The 23,189-nt window shown below is 45.5% G+C and overlaps 1 protein-coding gene across 1 annotated transcript in view; it reads left to right on the top strand.

The window, feature by feature from the left end:
- The window catches only part of SMPD2 (sphingomyelin phosphodiesterase 2), a 136,641-nt gene that overhangs the window by 76,588 nt on the left and 36,864 nt on the right, over positions 1-23,189 (top strand). Inside the window, exons 7-8 of the mRNA XM_069238775.1 lie at positions 5,594-5,676; positions 7,831-7,963. Coding sequence (XP_069094876.1) covers positions 5,594-5,676; positions 7,831-7,963 — 216 coding nt within the window. The remainder of the gene's footprint in view (positions 1-5,593; positions 5,677-7,830; positions 7,964-23,189) is intronic.

A 23,189-nucleotide genomic window follows, 5' to 3' on the forward strand; every position in this document is an offset into this window, starting at 1 on the left:
GTGGAGTTGTTGCCAGGTTCCGTATTGCATACCCAAACACCACCACTTTCATTGCCTCTAATTCATTAGCTCCATCGGCATCGACTCGCAGTTGTGTTCAAAATACATGCTAATAGGGGAGCCAATCCCCATTTTAAATGTTGTGATGCTGAGAGCCTCTGGGCCTAAGCGTCATTTTGGTACCAGCACTTGGTGTTTCTCTGTCATTCTCTAATAGGAGTGGGAAGTGATCAGACAAAAATCTACGTAGGTAATGTGCAACTTTGATCGTTGTCATCAGGCTGCGTGTAACTAATATGCAGTCCAATCTGCTGTATGTGTGCCGCGGAATAATAATAATATCCTCTATTGCTAGCATGCAATATTCTTCTTACATCAACCGAGCCCAGATTATTCATTTCTTCTATTAGTTCCTCAGTCATGCCCGGTTTAGTGAGTAACCTTGATGGACGCCATCCTGAACACAGTTAAAATCACCTGCCCAAATTATTGGGGTATCTATATATGGTGTAATGGCGCCACACAGCGTGTGGAAGAAATGTCTGTCACTCACATTAGATGCATGTGTGTACATTTCTATGCAGTCCAGAAGACCATACACCAGTATGTATCTGCCCTCTAAATCGCCCTTGAATATCTATGCTGGAATGGCACCCTATGGGACACCCATATATTTACTTCTTTTGCATATGAGGTGTATGTTGCCACAAGCACATGTCCCCCTCATATCATTTACAACTTAAGTACCTCCTCCTCCATCATGTGTGTTTCTTGAAGAAATGCAGACTGAGGCGAGTGGCATTTAGTGAAGATGTTGGCTCTGTATGGTTTAGTGTAGCCATTAAGGCCACAACCATTTCATGTAAGGAGTTTCACACTTGTACCCATCGCAATATTCAGTACGCAAGTGGGACTCAGGAGTCCTGGGGTGCTTGGGCCCGAAAGCAGTCTATGCACATGCACATCACCATCTTTCTCGACATGTGCTGTGACATGACCGTTTTTGTTGTCACATTCGGGCATTTTGATGGAATACCTGTAACACTGTGCATAAAAGAACAATGTCCCCGCAGCCCTCTGGTAAACACAAATATCAACCAAGAACGTGTGTCTCCCCATAACCCACCAGCAGCAATAACAACCTGTGCCTGGTTAAGAACACATAAAAGAAAAAAAAAGAGAAAGAAATACAAATAGTTAAAAATTCACCAATAAACTTAGGGGGGGATTCCAACTCTGGCGGGCGGCTACCACCGCCCGCCAGGCGGAAACCGCCATTTGGCCACCATGCGGCCAAAATTCGGCGGCCCCCATTCTGACATTCCCGCTGGGCCGGCGGGCGCTAACCAAGTTAGCGCCCGCCGGCCCAGCGGGAATGAGGCCGCAACACAGGAGCCGGCTCCGAATGGAGCCGGCGGTGCGACGGGTGCAGTTGCACCCGTCGCGCTTTTCACTGTCTGCCATGCAGACAATGAAAAGCATGCCGGGGCCCTGTTAGGGGGCCCCTGCACTGCCCATGCCCAGTGGCATGGGCAGTGCAGGGGCCCCAGGACACCCGTTACCGCCAGCCTCTTCCTGGCGGTGAAAACCGCCAGAAACAGGCTGGCGGTACGGGGGTCAGAATCCCCAGGGCAGTGCTGCTTGCAGCGCTGCCCTGGCGGATTCTCCCAGCCGGGGCAAAAACGGCGGATGACCGCCGGCCCCGGCAATCCAACCGCGGCTTTACCGCCGCGGTCGGAATGGGGATTGAAGCACCGCCAGCCTGTTGGCGGTGCTTTCGTCATTCGAGGCCCTGGCGGTCCAAGACCGCCAGGGTCAGAATGACCCCCTTAGTCTATTTAGCGGGGAGGTACAGACACAAGGGCTCCCGCCATCCTAACAGGAATCTCGAGAAGAGACCGAGGTTGACTTCCCAACACTCCTAACCAAACTGACATCCCCCCCACCATCCAGTAAATGTAGCATCAACACTGAATCCAACCGCGCTCTGGGAGTCGAGGCCAAATGTCTCACTACGAGTGTCCACTCGTTTTATACATTGTAAGAACACAACTATATAGAAAGTCATCAGGCTTTGGATTTTGCATTTCAGTGGGAAAACAAGAGAGCAAAGGGTGTGGGGGGTAGGCCACAGTCCTTAGGCTCAGGCTGATCTTTCTCCGCTTCTCCATCAGAAGCACCTGTTCCATTGGCCCCTCAACAGGTTATTTTACCAATGCCGAGGAGTTTTTAGGCCAGTCATCACTTTCTCTCCACCTGATGTAGATCCAGGAGATCGGCTACCACTTCCTGGCCCATCCAGTGTGCCGACGACATACGGCCATGGCCCGATGTTGTGTCATGACCAGAGCACATTCCAGTTCTGCTCTCAACCTCCAACCACTCTTAAACGTCCTCAAGCTCTAGTATCCAAAGCTTTGCTAGTTACAACAATATACACTGTAAGGTCGCAACCTTTGTTTTACTGCAACAGAGGTTTTTCTCGGTGTTTGCACTTTCTGGGTGATCTTGAAAGATTTTGCTTCTCCCATTTCCATACTCCAGTTTTGCTTAGCAGGTACTTGTGCATGTGACTCTCAAATGAGAAGCTGTTGTTGTGTAACGACCCAGACATTATTCCTTATGTTATTCAGGCTTCCATATCAGTCACAAGTTTGTCTTTCCTGCCTTTTTCCTTATACCTCTTACATTTGAAGATACATTACATAATTTAGATGGAACACTGGAATGTTTCAGATAGTGTGCCCATGATATTTTATCTGACCCTAGAGTCTTTGTTGTTTGTGGAGGAAATTAATTTGGCAGGAATAATGCACGGAGCAAAAAAGACCTGGGCCTCTCTGTTTCTTATGGTAAAACGCTTTCTCTTTGCATTACTTTTTTAAACATCTATAGAAGGGCCTTATTCCATGAACACCAATCAGTTGGTCTGAAAAGTGCCCTTTCCATTCATTGTGGTTCATATTCATCTTGCTTTATGTGACAATACAAAGTCAATTTAAAACCTCGTTCTTTCTATGTTTACAGGGTCCACGAGGTTTATTTGAGAGCGAGCCCCTTTCTCTAGGTGTCTTTATTTGCAATTCGAGGAAAATATTATTAAAGGGAAAATACTTCTTTTCCCTTTACCTTTTCTAGTACCCTGCTCCTCGGGTGTGACTGTTGACATGCTTCGGCCATATATTGCTTGCTCTGCCACCCCAAGACAAGTTTCAAGGACTTCCATGTGTTATAAAAACCTCATAGCGTTTCAGGGTTTTAAAATCCATATCCAAATGTCATTGAAATAGAGAACCATTATATTTACATGTGAACTATATTTAGATTTACGTCCCCATAGTATATGACTCTTGTTACTCCTGCACGCTCATTTGGCATTTGGAAGTTTGGGCGTATTTAAATGATTCTTAATAAACACACCAAACAAAGACTGTATTATGGATATTATGAAATACTATAATTATTAGCAATTCTGAATTTGATAGGGTAAATTGTTCCGCTTGGACCACTATCTAATCATAGCGTAGACCAATGCTTTATCCAGTATAGGCACCAGCTTTTCCCATTTCTTACAGTACATTACATAGACAAGGCGTGGATCTGTGTTTTTGTTCTGTATATAGTCCCAGCCTTTCTTTTTTTCCTATAGCCCAGGGGGATCTTCTGTACATGGGAGTAAATTAGAAACCTTTATTCTGTCTTGTTCAAAAGTAGCTGGGACCTTGATTTGTTAGGAAGATCTCGAGGTCCGGTGTGTTTCTCTACAGGTTTATGGTTCTACGCCATGACCAACCATGTATGCTGTTATGCTACATGCAGCATGGAAAGCATTACAATTGTGGCTATCGACTCAATTTTACCTGTTCACATCTTAACAGATGTATATTTGTCTTTATGCATCCTATATTTTATTCCTGGTCAGTTAAACACCTTCTTAATCCAGTTGATTTGATAGTATGTACAATTTTGTTTTTGGGTAAGAAGCTGGGTAAGCTTTGCTAAGGCTTATCTCCTCTAGGGGCCAATTATGTGGAATCCCTGTTTGCCTCTTATACCGCTGCTTAAATGGTCATCATTGCCATTGTAGGCCCCTAGGTACTTTCATGCTTTAAAACAATGGGCACTCAGGGTGACGGTTTGGAATTGGTCTGTCCCGTATTATTGCTCAATCTGTACACCTTGTTTTTTACGTATCCCATTGTGAAGTGGTTCCGTACCATACCTACTTCAGCAGTCCCTCTGGGCCTTGTTCATTTTTCCTGGGGAGTAGTACATCCCTGGACCAAAGCCAGGGCAGTATATTCTAGCACCATTTCCTCTAATGCCACCAAATCAATGCATTTTTCCCGATTTACTGGCCTCACGGTCTGTTTTCACATTTGTAACATTAATTATTTGGATCTGTACCAACTTACGTGGAACTTGTGGCCTGATTACAAGTACAGGACTACATTCTAACTCCTGTGCAAACAGGTGTTTGCACAGGGATCGTTATTATGTGCTGTGTGAAAATCCCGATTTACTGGCCTCACTGTCTGTTTTCACATTTGTTACATTAATTATGTAGAACTGTACCAACTTACGTGGAACTTGTGGCCTGATTACAAGTACAGGGCTAAATTCTAACTCCTGTGCAAATAGGTGTTTGCACAGGAATCGTAATTATGTGCTGTATGAAAATGATCACATACTCGCAGTTTTTCACTTACATTTTCCAGGAACTCGAACCTGCCAAAATTTATCAGGGGAAAGTCCTGTAAAAAAAGGCAAAACATTCTGCATATTATGCCTCATTTGCAAGTTAAAAAGTTGGAATAGGAGGTATTTATGAAATGTGGTAAAATCCTCAATCCACGGTAATGATATTTACCATGTGTGGTAAATTCTCGCCTATTCCGCTTAACTTGTAACGAGAGCCTCTGTGTTTAATTTCTCCACAGTTGCTGTTGATGTGTGCAGGCTGACTGAATATTTGGCGCAAGGGTTGGATCTTAAATTCAAGACAGCTATGGGTCTGAGTGATCATATTTAATCTCTGAATCCCTCTTTTTGGCCTTTCACCCCTTGTCAAGCCTGACCCAACCTATGTATTATCCAGACCAAAACACACCATACTACTTTGTGGCAGGTTCCGTCTCTGACCTAAGGAAGGATATGTCCAGATCTGAACACAAAGCATATTCTTAAGAGTCATGTGTTTTCTCTGTCCTGCACCGACCAGGACAAATGCAAACTGCTGCCCTGCCTTGGTACTGCTTTTTCATCACTCGGAGCAGATCTATTTCTCTGCCACTGCTGTGCCTGTCCTGTTCTTCTGTTAGTCCTAAACATGTGCGTCTGCAGACATGTTTTGTGTGGGTATTCTAGTTGCACTTCCTTTGAAGGGTCTTAACATCCTCTGTGGATAAGGGAAACTTGCAGTGCTTCGTCCTTGTGTCAGGAAAATTACACAGTTGCACTAGTGCTGCCTGTGCTGAGCTTGCATGCATGCACATGTATTTGTAGTTTGTAGACTGCAGTTGACTGCTGCACTGAATGTTGCTTTCTTAGTGTATATTTCGCTCCCTCATGTAACTTTTTCATCCTCTCCTAGCTTCATGCAGAGTACTGCCGCGAGAAGGACTCCTACCTTCCTCACAGAGTTCTACAGGCTTGGGAGCTGGCCCAGTTCATAAAGTGAGCACACAGTATACATCAACTCATGCAGAGCTTCGGGGGTGCCCGAGGTTTCCACCGAGCAAGTCCCTCTGTGTCACTGGGACTTCCCCAGGGTTTACAGGCCATATCTCCCGCAGGGTGAAGGCATTTTCTCAGCGGTGTTCATTGGAGCTCTTTATAATGCAATGTGTATGTGTGTGTTTGATGGAAAAGAACTGGCTGAAGTGATGACCAGGGACTAGAAACCCTCACTTCATAGCTAGCTTAGGAGCACTAGTTGTTTTGGATTAGACACGTGCTGGCTATCACAGGTATCTGAGGAATGATAGTCTTAGATGGTGTTGGTATTGCCATCGTTGAGGAGAAAAATCTTCGGATACAACAGTCCTTGGGTAAAAAATTACAACAAAAGCAATTGACTAAAAACATGAGGAAATGATTTAGACCAGAATTGGAGTTAGGGCAGTATTAATGTGTAGCGTTGGATATGGTGTGATCTTTTTGTTATTGTAAAGGATAGATTGAGGCTAGAATTGTATAAAGGACAACGCTTAAAACATGGGCTAGTGATGGAGATAAGAACAGGTCTAGCCAAGGGTAACTTTATGTAAAAATAATGGAAAAATGGTTGAGATGTTTGGCAGAGCTGGTAAAAAAAAATAGGGACCCAGGATTGTTCCAATCAAGATTACTCGCAAAATTGATCTCAACGTTTTATATTTTTCACTTGAAAAATCACGTGAAACTGTTCGGCATGGAGGTATTGATGTTGTAAGATGACTAGCTGTCACAGACAGCTGGACTGTTGGCTCCAACAATGGTGTTGGAGTTTAGGCTTGATGCATGCCGTAAGAATGTTTTTTATTTTACTTTTTTTTTTTTTTTTAAATGTCTCAAACATTCATGGAAATTTAAAAGAACAGAAACTGACCAACAGTTATGTACATTGCAAAGTTGTAATATAATAGGCACAAACAAAACTCTTAAGACAAAAGCACCAGAAGGTTCCTACTGAAAGCCATTCAACATGTGGTGCACTTCCACAAATGATCTGCTTTAAGACTGGGGCTTCTTTAGTAGTTACGTGCAGATATGTTTAGGTCTAGCAGCCTACACAATGTACACACTATACTTTTCCTTCAGAAAAAACATTCCTGAGCCGACCGGAGTACTTGTGAACCGGATCCCCGAGCAAAACCATCTCTGTACATCTCTTAACTATGTGTCATAACACAAGAATCTCCTTCTACTGCCCGGCTGTACCTCAGACAACATGTTGTAAGAATGTAAGCTGTGGCAAGTGCAGGCTTTGACATTTTAACTGGCTGATTGTATGAGTGTGCTTTCTGTGGGAGTGAGTGTAACTATGTAGTAGATTAGCTCAGAAACTCATAACGTGTAAAGTGTGGGAGAGGTGCACAGTTTGTATGGCCGAAAGAGGGTCAACTGTAGTCAAATAGTAGGTTGTATTGTAAGAATTTGTGTTGTGGGTAGAGGCTAACGGGATTGTTTATGCGACCATATGAAGCACCACGTACAGTGAAATGGATGATCAGTATGATTTATAGCAGCAGCGCTAGCTGCAAGGTTGAGCATAGGTCCACTGACTGTTGTGGGTGACCGAGAGCTGCTTGTAGCTTATTGTTCGTTTGCACTGATTGTAAAAGGTGATACAAGATTATTTGTAGGAGTTACAAGAACAGTAGTTGTGCTGGGATGGTGTAGCTAAAGTGTTTGTGGTGGTGTTTATATCAGTGCTCGTGTGAGGTATAAAGTAAGATTTGTCTGATGTGAAGGATTTTCTGATTGTGAGGCACAATGGTAAAGTGTTTCTTGTAAAGGATTCTGGTGCATTGCTAAAAAGGTCTCACTTTTGAAACAAACACTCAGAAACATCTGATGCAGTTCTTTTTGCTGCAGTGGTGAGAAAGCGGATATCTTTGGTGGAACTCGCAGCATTTCCACGAGAGAAGGCAGTTTTGGCTACAGAAGTGCTATTTTGGGGGGAATGGTGAGTTGGAGTTGCCTCTGACGTTTGGTGTAGAAATGTTGATTCTGGGGCACAGCTTGAGACTCCTACCTCTGATGGCTGATGTGAGATTACTGGCAATGTATGCAAGTGTATGACTGTGACTTCTTTTTCTGGTATTGAATTTTGTTCTTCTGTTTCAGCCACACTTCAAAGGGAGCTGATATGCTAATACTAGGAGGAGACCTGAATATGCATCCCATGGATGTTGGCTTAAGGCTTCTGCTTGGATGGACTGGACTACGTGACTCCTTTGTAGAGACAGAATCATTTGAGGTACCTCCATGAATGTGTATCATAGAAACACTCCCACTACAATATCTGACTGAAGGAGGGTGTGGGTGTGTATGTGTGTGTACACACGCATGGTGGGTGGTATTTAATGGAGAAGAACTATCCTTCATGGGAGAGATGCAAGTTGGTGTTTAGGAGTACTGGCTGTGGTGAAGAGTAAAATAGGAACGCCCATTGTGGAGAGTAGGAACATTAGTTTTAGGGAGTTGTAAGGAAGTAGGAGCACTGGCTGTTGACAGTGGTAGGGAATAGAATGGGATAACGGGAAGTGGTAGAGAATGTAGTATTTTAATTGTTCTGGTTTCCTTTCTAAAATGCAGGACTGGAAAAGGATTTACGGAATATATCACGTCACTTTAATTGGTTTGCAGAGGGCCCAGTGCAGGAATTCTACTCATTGTATCAGAATTCACCCCCTATTTGTGAACGGTCAAATGCTCTTGCAGTGCTGTTGTGCGTTTTTTTCTCTCCAAGTTTTGGACTCGACAAAGGGAAATGGTTTCTCAGGACCCTCCATCATTCTGAGTAATTTTGCGGTTTCTCCTTCCTGACAAAATTGTTTGCCATTCTGTTTTTTTCAAATTCTATTTGGGCATTTAAATCTAAATATGACTCCCAATTTCAACTGAAGAACGGGTTCAAGCAGTGTGTATGGCAAAAAAATGTGTTCTTGACAGCTGAGCCACACCACGTTTGCTTGTCTTTCCCGAGAGATTTCTATTAGTTAAGTTCCTGTTCTTCGTGTGTGGGAATACTTTAGTGTCATTGAAGAAAAGATTCCTCTCCATATCAAAGATAGATCGGGTTCCATATTAGACCATTAACTTCCTGACCGCACTGCACCTAGCGCATTTATTGTGAAGTTTGTGACCGGGCACCTTACCTGTTTGGCATTTCCTAGCAGTGACAGTTTGACGGCCAACTTCTCTATTACAGGCCCGCATCTAAACATTAAGGAAGAAAGCCCATTATGTGTGTGCACTTGGCACTACTTGTTGGGAAGCATCCAGTCACAAGATTTAGAATGCAGCCACATCAGACTACCTATTGAACATGACGATGACCACAAGTGAGTTCTCCTGCTAAACATTTCCAGAGTACTCTGAGATTGAGCATGCTTCCCAAACAAATCCACCAAGATGTCGATTGGCTCAATGACACACCCTTTCAATTGGAGGTTAAATTACTCTTTCCTGAGGCCTTCTAGGTAGACATCTAGCTGTATCTGGCTGCAGAAACAATCAAAACCTCACGAGAGTGTCAGTTGAGAGAGGAAGGTGCTATAGACTTGTCCTTCTTTGAATGATCGATTCTTCATATGCCACATATACCTACTGAAAAAAGCATGTGACAGGTTTGAAAAATCAAAAGAAAAGAGTTCAGCATTGGTATCAGTCCCTTTGTCTTGTTCGACTTTGTGTTTAACTAATAACTGACCTATAAAATACTGAATTAGCTGTCTTTGCCAACAAAGCAGCTCTGCTCAATGGAAGACTCCTCCAAAAATACAAGTAATGACCTGGAGTCTGATTCTGCAACAGTGGACGGTCAGTACAGACTGCATCTATGTGGAACATTTCATTTGTAATGTTTAAGTAATGCAGGCGTTGGTTTTGGGCTCCCTCCTAAACATGTTTCTTACTGTCATTTTATTAGGTTTGCACCTTTAGATTATTCAGAACCCATTGTGTCTGTAGAGGAATCTGTAACTGAGCAACTGAATGGGACTGCATTCAGAGCCAACATTGTTGCAGGCTGTTGTTACAAAATAGTGTGCTCTGACGGATGGTCTGTTTACTTTCATTGGAAATCTAATGGCTGAATCAGCAATAGTTATAGGATCTTGGGTCAAAGTAAAGACCCTCTTTCCTCCTGTAAGAACTTAGGTTATTAGATGAGAAGGGTGGACACCCCACTCAAATAATGAACACAATCCTTGTCAGTGTGAACCACAAAAATGCCATTATTTAAATTGTGCTTAACCCTCTGGTACCTTGGCACAAATGTTGTTAGGCTTAACTTAGAAACAACACATGAAGTAATTTTGCAGCACTCAAATAGTAATAAAGTACAACACAAGAAAAATCCCAAACCAATTTAGAAAAATAGAGTACATTTTAATAAATAAAATTATACAAGAACGGCAATTATCCAATCAGAACTGGAGATACTCATTTTTACATTTTCTTTTAGTGAAAATAGAACCAAGAAGCAGACAGCACCACTCATACTTATCTGGTTGTCCTAGACTGAGAGAAAGTCACGAGTTAAGGCCGACCGCAATGGAGCGCTAGTCAGATACAGAGACCAGTTCGTCCCGCTGAAGAATTACCTTCTCAAGTCCGGCACAAAGAGTTCTGCTCACTTTGAAGGAGGCCACAAGGAAGATGCTTTCAACAATCAGAAGAACAGGTCGAGCGTTGCAGACGGTCCTTGCTGTAGTGTGAAGATCCGGTTGCTGGAGTGTCATAGGAGTGGATCGTCGCTGTTGGTGCAAAGCGCAGGGCTCACAGCGTCGGTCATTGTGGACAGTCGCTGTTGGTGCAAAGAGACAGTCTTACTGGAACTTCGGGATGATTGTCGTCATGGGCAGCAGAGTTGTTGCGTGAATAGTCCAATTTGTGATCATGAGGAGCACTAAACTTCAGGATGTTTAACCTTTTCTTCAGTAGGAGTACACTCTGATGCTAAGTAAGCATCCAGGACCTAAGGGGCACCTCTTGGGTATCAGGACTCCATGCAGAGCCAGCAGAAGGGCTCAGGCAGGTCCAGTTGGTGCTGGTCAGTTACAGGGAGGCCTCTGGAAGCTTGTTGTGTCCCTGGAGGCTAGCCAGTTATCCCTTGGAGTAACTGTGTTGGTTCTGGGCTTAAGGGAGCAGGTCCAGTCTGCTTTCCTCAAATAGCAGTGCAGCCAAGCAGACCTTCTAACAGCAGGACAGTCCTTTATCTGAATCTTCCACAGGTCCAGGAGTGATCTGAAGTGGGGACTGAGGGTGCCACTTTTTATTCCCAATGCTAGCCTTCGCATGGGGACAACCCCTGGCCTATTCCCAAACTAGTTCTGAGCATTTCCCTGTCCTTCCTGGGCTTGGCTCCTCACTGTCTATGGTAACAAAAGGCTGGGGTCATGTTCCTTTGTGTGTGCTGAAGGCAAGGCATTTTGAAGTGTGAGTAGGGTTGGGTAAAGCCCCATCACAATCGCCCTGGCAGAGTGGTCCATCCTGTCCACAAAAGCCCACTTTGTCCCCAGGTCTGAAAGGAATACGCATCCCACAGAAAGAAAAAACATTCACAAGCATGTGACTCAAACCACTGTCAGAGAGGCATATTAGGTTAGGGCAAGAAAATACCAACGGTCTAAAATAGGTACTACCTTTGAGTGTAAACATTATTTTTCTATCAACTCCCAATCTAACGTTGGCACTTGGGAGAGTTAGACCTTACAACAGTGAAAAACAATTTAACCACCACCTTTAACACATGTGTAAACATACATGTCCCACGTTTTAAATACTTTGAACCCTGCCCAATGAGCCTTAAGGGCCCACCAGAGAGGTGACTTGTAGGTTTTAAAAAGAAAGGTTTTAGCCAGGCCAGGGCAAAGTGGCTGTTTGAAACTGCCCTATAGGCTACAGTGGCAGGCCTGGAGCATTTTTCAAAGGGCCACCTTCGTGGTGGCATGAGTACTGCAGACCCTCTGGTACCATTAATTTACAGGCGCCGGGCACATGTAGTACCATTTACTAAGGGCTTACAAGTAAAGTAAATGGGCCAATTAGGTGTAGGCTAATTTTACCATGTTTAAGGGAGAGAGCACAGATGCTTTAGCACTGGTTAGCAGTGGTAAAGTGCACAGAGACCTAAAGCCAACAAAAACGAATTCAGCAAGCGGGAGGGTTATAGGCAAAAGGTCTAACAATTCCTTTAGGGACAAATCAAGGAGACAAGAGGGTTGTAACAAATGTCTTCTTCATGGATTTGTGAAGCTACGATGTCCTGTATGAGGTCCTGTATCCCCCTGCGCTGGAACAACAGTGCTGCAAATCCATTAGTGTTGGTCTCTGTGTTTTACTTCTTTAGCGTATGCTCAGATGTCAAAGTAGAATGAGCCACCCAAAATATAGTCCCGTTCTATGTGAGGGTGGCTACAGCCAACTTAATCCAAGCTGGGTCGTGACTGACAGTGGCAGCTGTGCGAATCCTAGTAAAGGTCATGTCCCTTTTTACCTATGCCCCTGTAAATGTCAACTCAGACACCTTAATTGAGGTTCTTTGATTTTCTTGGGTCTGGAACATTTTTGAAGGATGAATGTTGCACAGTTGGGAATTTATGAGCAATGAATGGATTAGTGAGTGCAGCACAAAACAGTAGTCTCCTCTGTGCTGAGTTTGCAATGTCCATTTCAGGCTTGGTGAGGGAGGTATCCAGGCTACTCCCATAGTAGATCTTGTATAGTACACATAATATGTGAGCCAGCCAGAACTAGTCTTTGCGGACACTTGAAAGAAGTGGACCCTCAAATATGTTCAGCAGGCCTCTTAAACTACTAGTGCAGCATAATTACAGGATCTCTAGGCTGTTCTTGTTTCCTGCTTTATCATCTGAACCCAAGGAAGCTATTGCAGAATTAGAAAACCTTGTATCAGGAGTGGAACTTCATCTTGATTGCTATTCTCCCTCCAGACTGGGTCTAAGTCGGAGAACGTCTTTAGAGTCACCTTTCTACTTTCACCTGGGAGTGAAAGAAGTTTTAGCCGCCTGCCTGCAGCAAAGCTGGACTTTGATTGCCAAGAGGAGTGCCTGATCCTTATGAATATCATCACAGGCCTGCTTGACTGAAAGGTCGAGGACAAGGACAGCATGATGGACTGACATTGCCTAGAAGCCTTGAGATACATGAAAAGCAAAAAAAACATCCTTGTTGAATCAAATCAAATCAAATCATTAACATTTATAAAGCGCGCTACTCACCCGTGTGGGTCTCAAGGCGCTAGGGGGAAGGGGTTACTGCTGCTTGAAGAGCCAGGTCTTGAGGAGTCTCCGGAATGCGGAGTGGTCCTGGGTGGTCCTGAGGATGGTGGGGAGGGTGTTCCATGTCTTGGCCGCCAGGTAGGAGAAGGACCTCCCACCCGCAGTGGAGCGGCGGATGCGAGGGACGGTGGCGAGAGCGAGGCTGGTGGAGCGGAGAAGACGGGTGGGAGCGTAGAAGCTGAGGCGACGGTTGAGGTATTCTGGTCCCTTGTTGTGGAGGGCTTTGTGTGCGTGGGTGAGGAGACGGAAGGTGATCCTTTTGCTGACGGGAAGCCAGTGCAGGTGTCTCAGGTGGGCGGAGATGTGGCTGTTGCGGGGTATGTCGAGGATGAGGCGGGCGGGGGCGTTTTGAATTCGTTGCAGACGTTTCTGGAGTTTTGCGATGGTCCCAGCGTAAAGGGTGTTGCCGTAGTCCAGGCGGCTTGTGACGAGGGCGTGGGTCACGGTCTTTCTGGTGTCGGCGGGGATCCAGCGGAAGATCTTCCGGAGCATGCGGAGGGTGAGGAAGCAGGAGGAGGATACGGCGTTGACTTGTTTGGTCATGGTGAGAAGTGGGTCCAAGATGAAGCCGAGGTTGCGTGCGTGGTCTGAGGGGGTCGGTGCGGTGCCAAGAGCCGTGGGCCACCAGGAGTCGTCCCAGGCGGTCGGGGTGTTACCGAGGATGAGGACTTCCGTTTTGTCTGAGTTCAGTTTCACACGGCTGAGTTTCATCCAATCTGCGACATCCTTCATTCCATCTTGCAGGTTGGTCTTTGCTCTGGTGGGGTCCTTGGTGAGGGAGAGTATCAGTTGAGTGTCGTCGGCGTAGGAGGTGATGATGATGCTGTGTTTGCGTACGATGTCAGCGAGGGGGCTCATGTAGACATTGAAGAGTGTCGGGCTGAGCGAGGAGCCTTGTGGGACGCCGCAAATGATCTCGGTGGGGTCTGAGCGAAAAGAAGGGAGGTAGACTCTTTGAGAGCGGTTGGAGAGGAAGGAGGCGATCCAGTCCAGGGCCTGGCCTTGGATCCCGGTGGAGCGGAGGCGGGTTATTAGGGTGCGGTGACAGACGGTGTCGAAGGCAGCCGAGAGGTCGAGGAGGATGAGGGCGACTGTTTCACCGTTGTCCATCAGGGTTCTGATGTCGTCTGTGACTGAGATGAGGGCGGTTTCAGTGCTGTGGTTGGCTCGGAATCCGGATTGAGAGGGGTCGAGAAGGTTGTTGTCTTCAAGGAAGTTGGTAAGCTGCTTGTTGACGGTCTTCTCTATGACTTTGGCAGGGAAGGGGAGGAGCGAGATGGGGCGGAAGTTCTTCAGGTCGCTTGGGTCAGCCGTAGGTTTCTTCAGTAGGGCGTTGACTTCAGCGTGTTTCCAGCTCTCGGGGAAGGTGGCAGAAGAAACGAGGAGTTGATGATGGTCTGGAGGTGCGGGGCGATGATGTCGTCGGCTTTATTGAAGATGAAGTGTGGGCAGGGGTTCGAGGGGGCACCGGAGTGGATTGAGTTCATGGTGGTTTTGGTCTCTTCTGTGTTGATGTGGGTCCAGGCGTTGAGGGTGATGGCTGGGGGTGTGGGTTCAGTGGTGGTCGGCTTGGTCTGGTGTCCGAAGCTGTCGTGTAGGTCGGTGATCTTACGATGGAAGAAGGTGGCGAGGGAGTTGCACAGGTCTTGTGAGGGCGTGATGGCGTTGGCGTTGGGGTTGGAGAGCTCTTTTACAATGTTGAAGAGTTCTCTGCTGTTGTGGCTGTTTTTGTCCAGTCTGTCTGTGAAGAAATTCCTTTTGGCTGTGCGGATCAGGTGGTGGTGTTCGCGGGTAGCGTTCTTGAGGGCAGTCATGTTGTCTGCGGTGTGGTCCTTACGCCAGGCTTTCTCGAGGGTACGACAAGTTTTCTTTGATTCCTTAAGGGTGTCAGAGAACCAGAGAGGTTTTTTGGTGTTGGACTGTCTTTAAAGGCGTCTGAGGGGAGCGAGGTTGTCTGCGCAGTTGGTGATCCAGTTCGTGAGGCTGAGGGCTGGGTCGTTGGGGTCAGGGGAGAAGGTGGATTGGTTGTCGATGAGCGTGGAGAAAAGCTGTTCTTCCGGGATTTTGTAGAACTGCTCAGTCACTTTCACAAATTGAGAAGGTTGAGCCTGTATCTTTCATCCTGTGCCTGCACGGTGCCCCTGTTCCCCTTTCCTGACTAGGAGACAGCCACACCTGTGACACAGGTTCTAGTTCCATAGGCTGGTGGAAGTTAGCCTAAGTACAGAAAAGTGGAACCGCTGATTTAACCATTTGGGAGGCTGGAGTAATGAGCCACTGAATTTGGTGTCAAACTACTGAGATCTGACCAGTGCTAACCTAGACTCTCAGCTGGTGTAAGGGAGGGATAATACATTTAGGTTGTAACCTGTGCCCAGAAGGTGCTAGGATCCTCTTTTTTAAAACGTACTTTATTTTTTCTTTGCATAAAGTAAAGTAGGTATATACAAGCTATTAGTGCTATACAGTATTTAGGGTTTCAATGCTCCTGTATTTGGTCTTTGTGTGCAGTGATTTTCAGCTTCTACTTCATTTTAGGGTTGCAGCCTTTCGTAGCTCAGGAACTCAAATCCCCAAAGAAATATTCAGGACAAGGTCATGGGTTTGCCTTTTGCTCGCAAAACCCTGGCTGCTACAGAGGATGTCTTGGAGAACTGCAAAACAGAGACAGTGATTGCAAACCTTCTCCTTTTTCTCAAAGCAAGTACAATGGAGTGTTCGATGGCATCTGTCGCTGTAGATACACATGGTATGCATGAGCTCGCCATCTGGTGTTGGGTCGGAGTGTTACAAGTTGTTTTTCTTCGAAGAAGTGTTTTCGAGTCACGGGACCGAGTGACTCCTCCTTCTGTGCTCATTGCGCATGGGCGTCGACTCCATCTTCGATTGTTTTCTTTCCGCCATCGGGTTCGGACGTGTTCCTGTCGCTCCGGGTTTCGGAACGGAAAGATAGCTGAAAACGGAAGATTTTCGACGGTATCGTTGCGATCCGGTTCGAGATAGACACATACGACGACGCGTTGAACATCGAAGCGCTTCGGTGCCCTTCGGGGTAGATTTCGGCACCCCGTCGGGGCCTAGTCGGCCCGACCGCGTGGAGAACAACGCCGATGGAACAGACCCCGTTTCGATTCTGCCCCGAATGCCACAACAAATATCCTTATACGGACCTACACTCGGTCTGTAACCTGTGCCTGTCACCCGAGCACAGCGAAAAATCCTGTGAGGCCTGTCGGGCGTTCCGGTCCCGAAAAACTCTGCGCGACCGTCGAGCGAGAAGACTGCAGATGGCGTCCACGCCAAAGGAGCGTCGACCGTTCGAGACAGAAGAGGAACAGGAGGAATCCTTTTCCATCCAGGATTCAGACTCCGACGAGCTAGACTCTACAAAAACTGTGAGTAAGACGTCGAGATCAGAACTTAAAAAAGGAAAGAAGGCCCAGGGGACGCCACTGCCAACCGGCCATGGCTCCACCCAAATTCTCGGTGACCAACAATCGGCACCGAAAAAGGCCCATTCAGTGTCGAGATCGTCCGACTTCGGTCGAGACACCGGCACGCAGCCTCCTCGGGACCGAGAGAGTGCTAAACAGAAGCATCGACACCGAGAGTTCGGTGTCGACACGGATCGACGCCGAGACAGTGGCGCCGAAGACCATAGAGGCCAAGAATTTTCGGCACAGAAAAAGAGGAAGGTTACCTCGGAGCCGAAAAAACAATCAACAGGGTTTTCGGAGCCGAAAAAAGCGACATCAGACCCTGTTTCAGGCTCCTATACTGAAGAACATTCTATGTCTTCACAAATGAAGAAACATAGATTTGAACAAGAACTGCAATCCACTGACGTGGATCACACGCAAAAGCGTATCTTTATTCAGCAGGGGACTGGGAAAATCAGTACCCTTCCACCTGTCAAACGCAAGAGAACGCTTCAGTTTACTCCTCAGCAACAAACAGCACAAAAGGTAACACCTCCTCCCTCGCCTCCACCTGTAACTCCGGCTTCGCCAACTTACACCCCGTCACATTCGCCAGCTCACACCGCCATGAGCCACGATGACCAAGATCAGGATGCGTGGGACTTGTACGACGCACCAGTGTCTGATAACAGCCCAGACACATACCCAACTAGGCCATCACCACTGGAAGACAGCACAGCCTACTCACAAGTGGTGGCTAGAGCAGCACTATTCCATAATGTGGAACTACACTCGGAACAAGTGGAGGATGATTTTTTATTTAACACCCTCTCTTCAACCCACAGCTCCTACCAAAGCCTGCCGATGCTCCCAGGCATGCTACGCCATGCAAAGGACATTTTCAAGGAGCCAGTTAAAAGTAGGGCAGTGACGCCTAGGGTGGACAAAAAGTATAAGGCGCCTCCTACGGACCCTGTATTCATCACCTCTCAGCTGCCACCAGATTCTGTGGTGGTAGGGGCTGCCAGAAAACGGGCAAATTCACACACTTCTGGGGATGCACCTCCCCCAGATAAAGAAAGCAGGAAGTTCGATGCAGCCGGGAAGAGGGTTGCTGTCCAAGCAGCAAACCAGTGGCGCATCGCAAATTCACAAGCGCTGCTAGCGCGATACGACAGAGCCCACTGGGATGAGATGCAGCATCTCATTGAACATCTCCCAAAAGATCTGCAAAAAAGAGCAAAACAGGTTGTTGAGGAGGGTCAAAACATTTCCAACAATCAAATACGCTCCTCCATGGATGCAGCAGACACGGCCGCAAGGACCATTAATACGTCGGTTACCATCCGTAGGCACGCATGGCTCAGAACGTCTGGATTCAAGCCAGAAATTCAGCAGGCAGTGCTTAACATGCCAGTAAACGAAAAACTTCTGTTCGGTCCGGAGGTCGACACAGCCATAGAAAAGCTCAAGAAGGACACTGACACTGCCAAGGCCATGGGCGCACTCTACTCCCCGCAGAGCAGAGGATCTTATAACACCTTCCGCAAACCACCTTTTAGAGGAGGGTTTCGGGGTCAGGCCACACAAGCTAGCACCTCACAGTCCGCACCGCCCACCTACCAGGGACAGTACAGGGGAGGTTTTCGGGGCCAGTATAGAGGGGGGCAATTCCCTAGGAATAGAGGAAGATTTCAAAGCCCCAAAACCACTACCAACAAGCAGTGACTCACACGTCACTCACCCCTCCCACACAACACCAGTGGGGGGGAGGATACGTCAATATTACGAAGCATGGCACAAAATAACTACAGACACATGGGTCCTAGCAATTATCCAACATGGTTATTGCATAGAATTCCTGCAATTCCCTCCAGACATACCACCAAAATCACAAAATTTATCAAAATCCCATTCACAGCTTCTAGAGATAGAAGTTCAAGCACTACTGCAAAAAGATGCAATAGAATTAGTACCAAGCACACAAATAAACACAGGAGTTTATTCACTGTACTTCTTGATACCAAAAAAGGACGAAACACTGAGACCAATTCTAGACCTCAGAGTAGTAAACACATTCATCAAATCAGACCATTTTCACATGGTCACACTACAAGAAGTGTTACCATTGCTCAAAAAACACAACTACATGACAACCCTAGACCTCAAGGACGCATATTTCCATATACCAATACACCAATCACACAGGAAATATCTAAGGTTTGTATTCAAAGGAATACATTACCAATTCAAAGTATTGCCTTTTGGTTTAACAACCGCTCCAAGAGTATTCACAAAATGCCTAGCAGTAGTCGCTGCACACATCAGAAGGCAGCAAATACATGTGTTCCCGTATCTAGACGACTGGCTAATCAAAACCAGTTCGCTCACACAATGCTCAAACCACACAAATCAAGTCATACAAACCCTCTACAAACTAGGGTTCACCGTCAACTTTGCAAAATCAAACATTCTGCCAAGCAAAGTACAGCAATATCTAGGAGCCATAATAAACACGACAAAAGGAGTAGCAACGCCAACTCCACAAAGGATCCACAATTTCAACAGAGTCATTCAACACATGTCTCCAAACCAAACAATACAAGCAAGAACAATACTACAGCTCCTAGGCATGATGTCCTCATGCATAGCCATTGTCCCAAACGCAAGACTGCACATGAGGCCCTTACAACAGTGCCTAGCCTCACAGTGGTCTCAAGCACAGGGTCACCTTCTAGATCTGGTGTTGCTAGACCGCCAAACTTACCTCTCGCTTCTATGGTGGAACAGTATAAATTTAAACATAGGGCAGCCTTTCCAAGACCCAGTGCCACAGTACGTAATAACAACAGATGCTTCCATGACAGGGTGGGGAGCACATCTCAATCAACACAACATAAGAGGACAATGGAACATACATCAAACAAAACTGCATATAAATCATCTAGAATTATTAGCAGTTTTTCAAGCACTAAAAGCTTTCCAACCAATCATAACCCACAAATACATCCTTGTCAAAACAGACAACATGACAACGATGTATTATCTAAACAAACAAGGAGGAACACATTCAACGCAGTTAAGCTTGTTAGCTCAAAAAATATGGAAGTGGGCAATCCACCATCAAATTGGTCTAATAGCACAGTTTATTCCGGGGATCCAGAATCAGCTGGCAGACAATCTCTCTCGAGATCACCAGCAAGTCCACGAATGGGAAATCCACCCACAGATTCTGAACACCTACTTCACACTCTGGGGAACACCACAAATAGACTTATTTACAACAAAAGAGAACGCAAAATGCCAAAACTTCGCGTCCAGATACCCACACAAGCAATCCCAAGGCAATGCCCTATGGATGAACTGGTCAGGAATATTTGCTTACGCTTTTCCTCCTCTCCCTCTCCTTCCTTACCTAGTAAACAAATTGAGTCAAAACAAACTCAAACTCATTTTAATAGCACCAACGTGGGCAAGACAACCCTGGTACACAACACTGCTAGATCTGTCTGTAGTACCACACATCAAACTGCCCAACAAACCAGATCTGTTAACGCAACACAACCAACAGATCAGACACCCGGACCCAGCATCGCTGAATCTAGCAATCTGGCTCCTGAAATCCTAGAATTCGGACACTTACAACTTAGCCAAGAGTGTATGGAAGTCATAAAGCAGGCCAGAAGGCCATCCACTAGACACTGCTACGCAAGTAAGTGGAAAAGATTTGTTTGGTACTGCCATCATAATCAGATACAACCACTAGACGCAACTCCAAAACATATAGTAAATTACTTGCTCCATTTACAAAAAGCAAAGCTAGCCTTCTCTTCTATTAAAATACACCTTGCAGCAATATCTGCATACCTGCAAACTACCTATTCAACTTCCTTGTATAGGATACCAGTTATCAAAGCATTCATAGAAGGGCTTAAAAGAATTATACCACCAAGAACACCACCTGTTCCTTCATGGAACCTAAACGTGGTTCTAACAAGACTCATGGGCCCACCTTTCGAACCCATGCACTCTTGCGGAATGCAATTCCTAACCTGGAAAGTTGCCTTTCTCATCGCCATTACATCTCTAAGAAGAGTAAGTGAAATTCAAGCGTTCACAACACAAGAGCCTTTTATACAAATACATAAAAATAAGGTCGTCCTACGACCTAATCCAAAATTTTTACCAAAGGTTATTTCACCATTCCATCTAAATCAAACGGTAGAACTACCAGTTTTTTTCCCACAGCCAGATTCTGTGGCTGAAAGAGCACTACATACATTACTTGTCAAAAGAGCATTAATGTACTACATTGACAGAACAAAAAACATCAGAAAAACTAAACAACTATTTATTGCATTCCAAAAACCTCATGCAGGTAACCCAATATCAAAACAAGGTATAGCCAGATGGATAGTTAAATGCATCCAAATCTGCTACCTTAAAGCAAAAAGACAACTGCCCATTACTCCCAGGGCACATTCAACAAGGAAAAAAGGTGCTTCAATGGCCTTTTTAGGAAACATCCCAATGCAGGAAATATGTAAGGCAGCCACTTGGTCTACGCCTCACACATTCACCAAACACTACTGTATAGATGTGCTATCCGCACAACAAGCTACAGTAGGTCAAGCTGTATTAAGAACTCTATTTCAAACAACTTCTACTCCTACAGGCTAAACCACCGCTTATGGGGAACTAACTGCTTACTAGTCTATGCATACCATGTGTATCTACAGCGACAGATGCCATCGAACTGAAAATGTCACTTACCTAGTGTACATCTGTTCGTGGCATCAGTCGCTGAGATTCACATGGACCCACCCACCTCCCCGGAAGCCTGTAGCAGTTCAGAAGTTACCTTCAATTTTGTACATTTGTATAGATATTATTTAATCCTTTAATAGGTACATACTTACATTTTTCATTGCGCGGGCACTATTACTATAGTACAACTCCTACCTCACCCTCTGCGGGGAAAACAATCGAAGATGGAGTCTACGCCCATGCGCAATGAGCACAGAAGGAGGAGTCACTCGGTCCCGTGACTCGAAAACACTTCTTCGAAGAAAAACAACTTGTAACACTCCGACCCAACACCAGATGGCGAGCTCATGCATACCATGTGAATCTCAGCGACTGATGCCACGAACAGATGTACACTGGGTAAGTGACATTTTCATTATTAGACTACATAGGTTTGCATCTAAAGCCATCTTCAGCTTTAGATGCATCATCCAAAAACTGCAAATTATGCCCCAACTCCAGGTCTACAGCTTTTTCTACCAGTTCCACCGAAACAAGAAAAAGGTTTCAGCTGACTCCTCTCCAGGTATTGCACTCTGTTGATAAAGGAGTTTGTCGGACAGGGAAGTTAAACTTTCAACTTCAGTGGCCTTCCTTTACTCATGTCCAGTGGGTGTTGCGAACAGTCTGTCTTTTAACCATTCTTCGATTTCCCACATTTAATTTTTAGAAATCATCTCCAGAACACCTAATGGAGATTCAGAACCTTCAGTATCTAGGAGCTGTTGAGTTGGTTTCAGATTTGGAGATAGGTTTCCTCCAGATGCATAATAGTTTGTAAAAAGACAGACAACGGATGTCGGGCCTTTTTTTGGACCTCTAGGGTCTTGGTCCGTTTCACCCAGTAGACATCTTACACGTGATTTTTCTAGCCCAGTTCTAGAGGCTTTGCTGCGTGTCTGGCTAAAATCAGTAGATCTCTAACCTACCCACCTCCTTATTTCTCAAATAAAATCATCTTTTAGTACATTTAATCCCATATTTATACTTTATAAGCGCCGCATTTGGGTAATTTTTGGACGCAAAGGCGGCGCAAACTTACAACATACAATTGTATTTTGTAAGTTTGCCCTGCTTTTGGATCAAAAAGTGGCACAAATGCGGCGCTAAAAAAGAATAAATATGGGCCTTAGTTTGTCATTGAAGTTCAGTACTGTCAGTACAGATGCCTTCCATTCAGTTTCAACTCTGCTCCAAGGGTTTTCATGAAAGCGCGGTCTGTGGTGGCCATGCATCTTTGCCTGCAAGAAGTTCACTCCAGAGGATGTTTCCCTGCATTCATTGTTATTCTGTAGTACTGCACACAACATAGGGTTCTCCATAACCATCAAGAAAGCACACCGGGTCCCAGTTCATGGGGGCTGTGTGATACTTCTCTGGAAATTACCTATATTCAGCCCAGACTTAATTAGAAAACTAGATTAGAAGGGTTTGACCTTGAAAATACTACATTTGATCCTGGTGAGGGTTAAGGTCAGGGCTACTAGAATAATGTGCCCGGGTTGACAAAGTTAGGCAATAAGAATTGGCAAATTATGAGGAGCAGTCTTTAGCAGTTTCTTACTGTTATTTTAACCATTATTTAACATGTGTGCAGGATTGCACCTTGTTATAGCTAGTTTAACACCTGAATACAGCAATCAGCAACTGAAAGGTGGCCAATTAACCTTAGCAATATTCCTGCCACTACTTACTTGGAGCCAAGTGCAGCACTTAGTAACTTTTAAATAATTTGAGCTAGAAGCATGCTGCACTCAAAATCAAGGCTGACGATACGAAGGATGTCTTATATGGACCAATAGTAATTTTAAGTTGATGAAGTAAAAAAGAGTGAACTGCTCTATGAAAGGTGGCAAATAGGTCTAGTAGGAGGAGTATAGCTAACTTGTGCTAGTCTGCCACCTCCAGCAGTTATTGGTAGAGGTGATGGGAATGTTGTGAGGACCCAGTG

This window comes from Pleurodeles waltl, chromosome 6 (assembly GCF_031143425.1).
Source record: "Pleurodeles waltl isolate 20211129_DDA chromosome 6, aPleWal1.hap1.20221129, whole genome shotgun sequence".
NCBI classification, from domain to species: Eukaryota; Metazoa; Chordata; class Amphibia; order Caudata; family Salamandridae; genus Pleurodeles; species Pleurodeles waltl.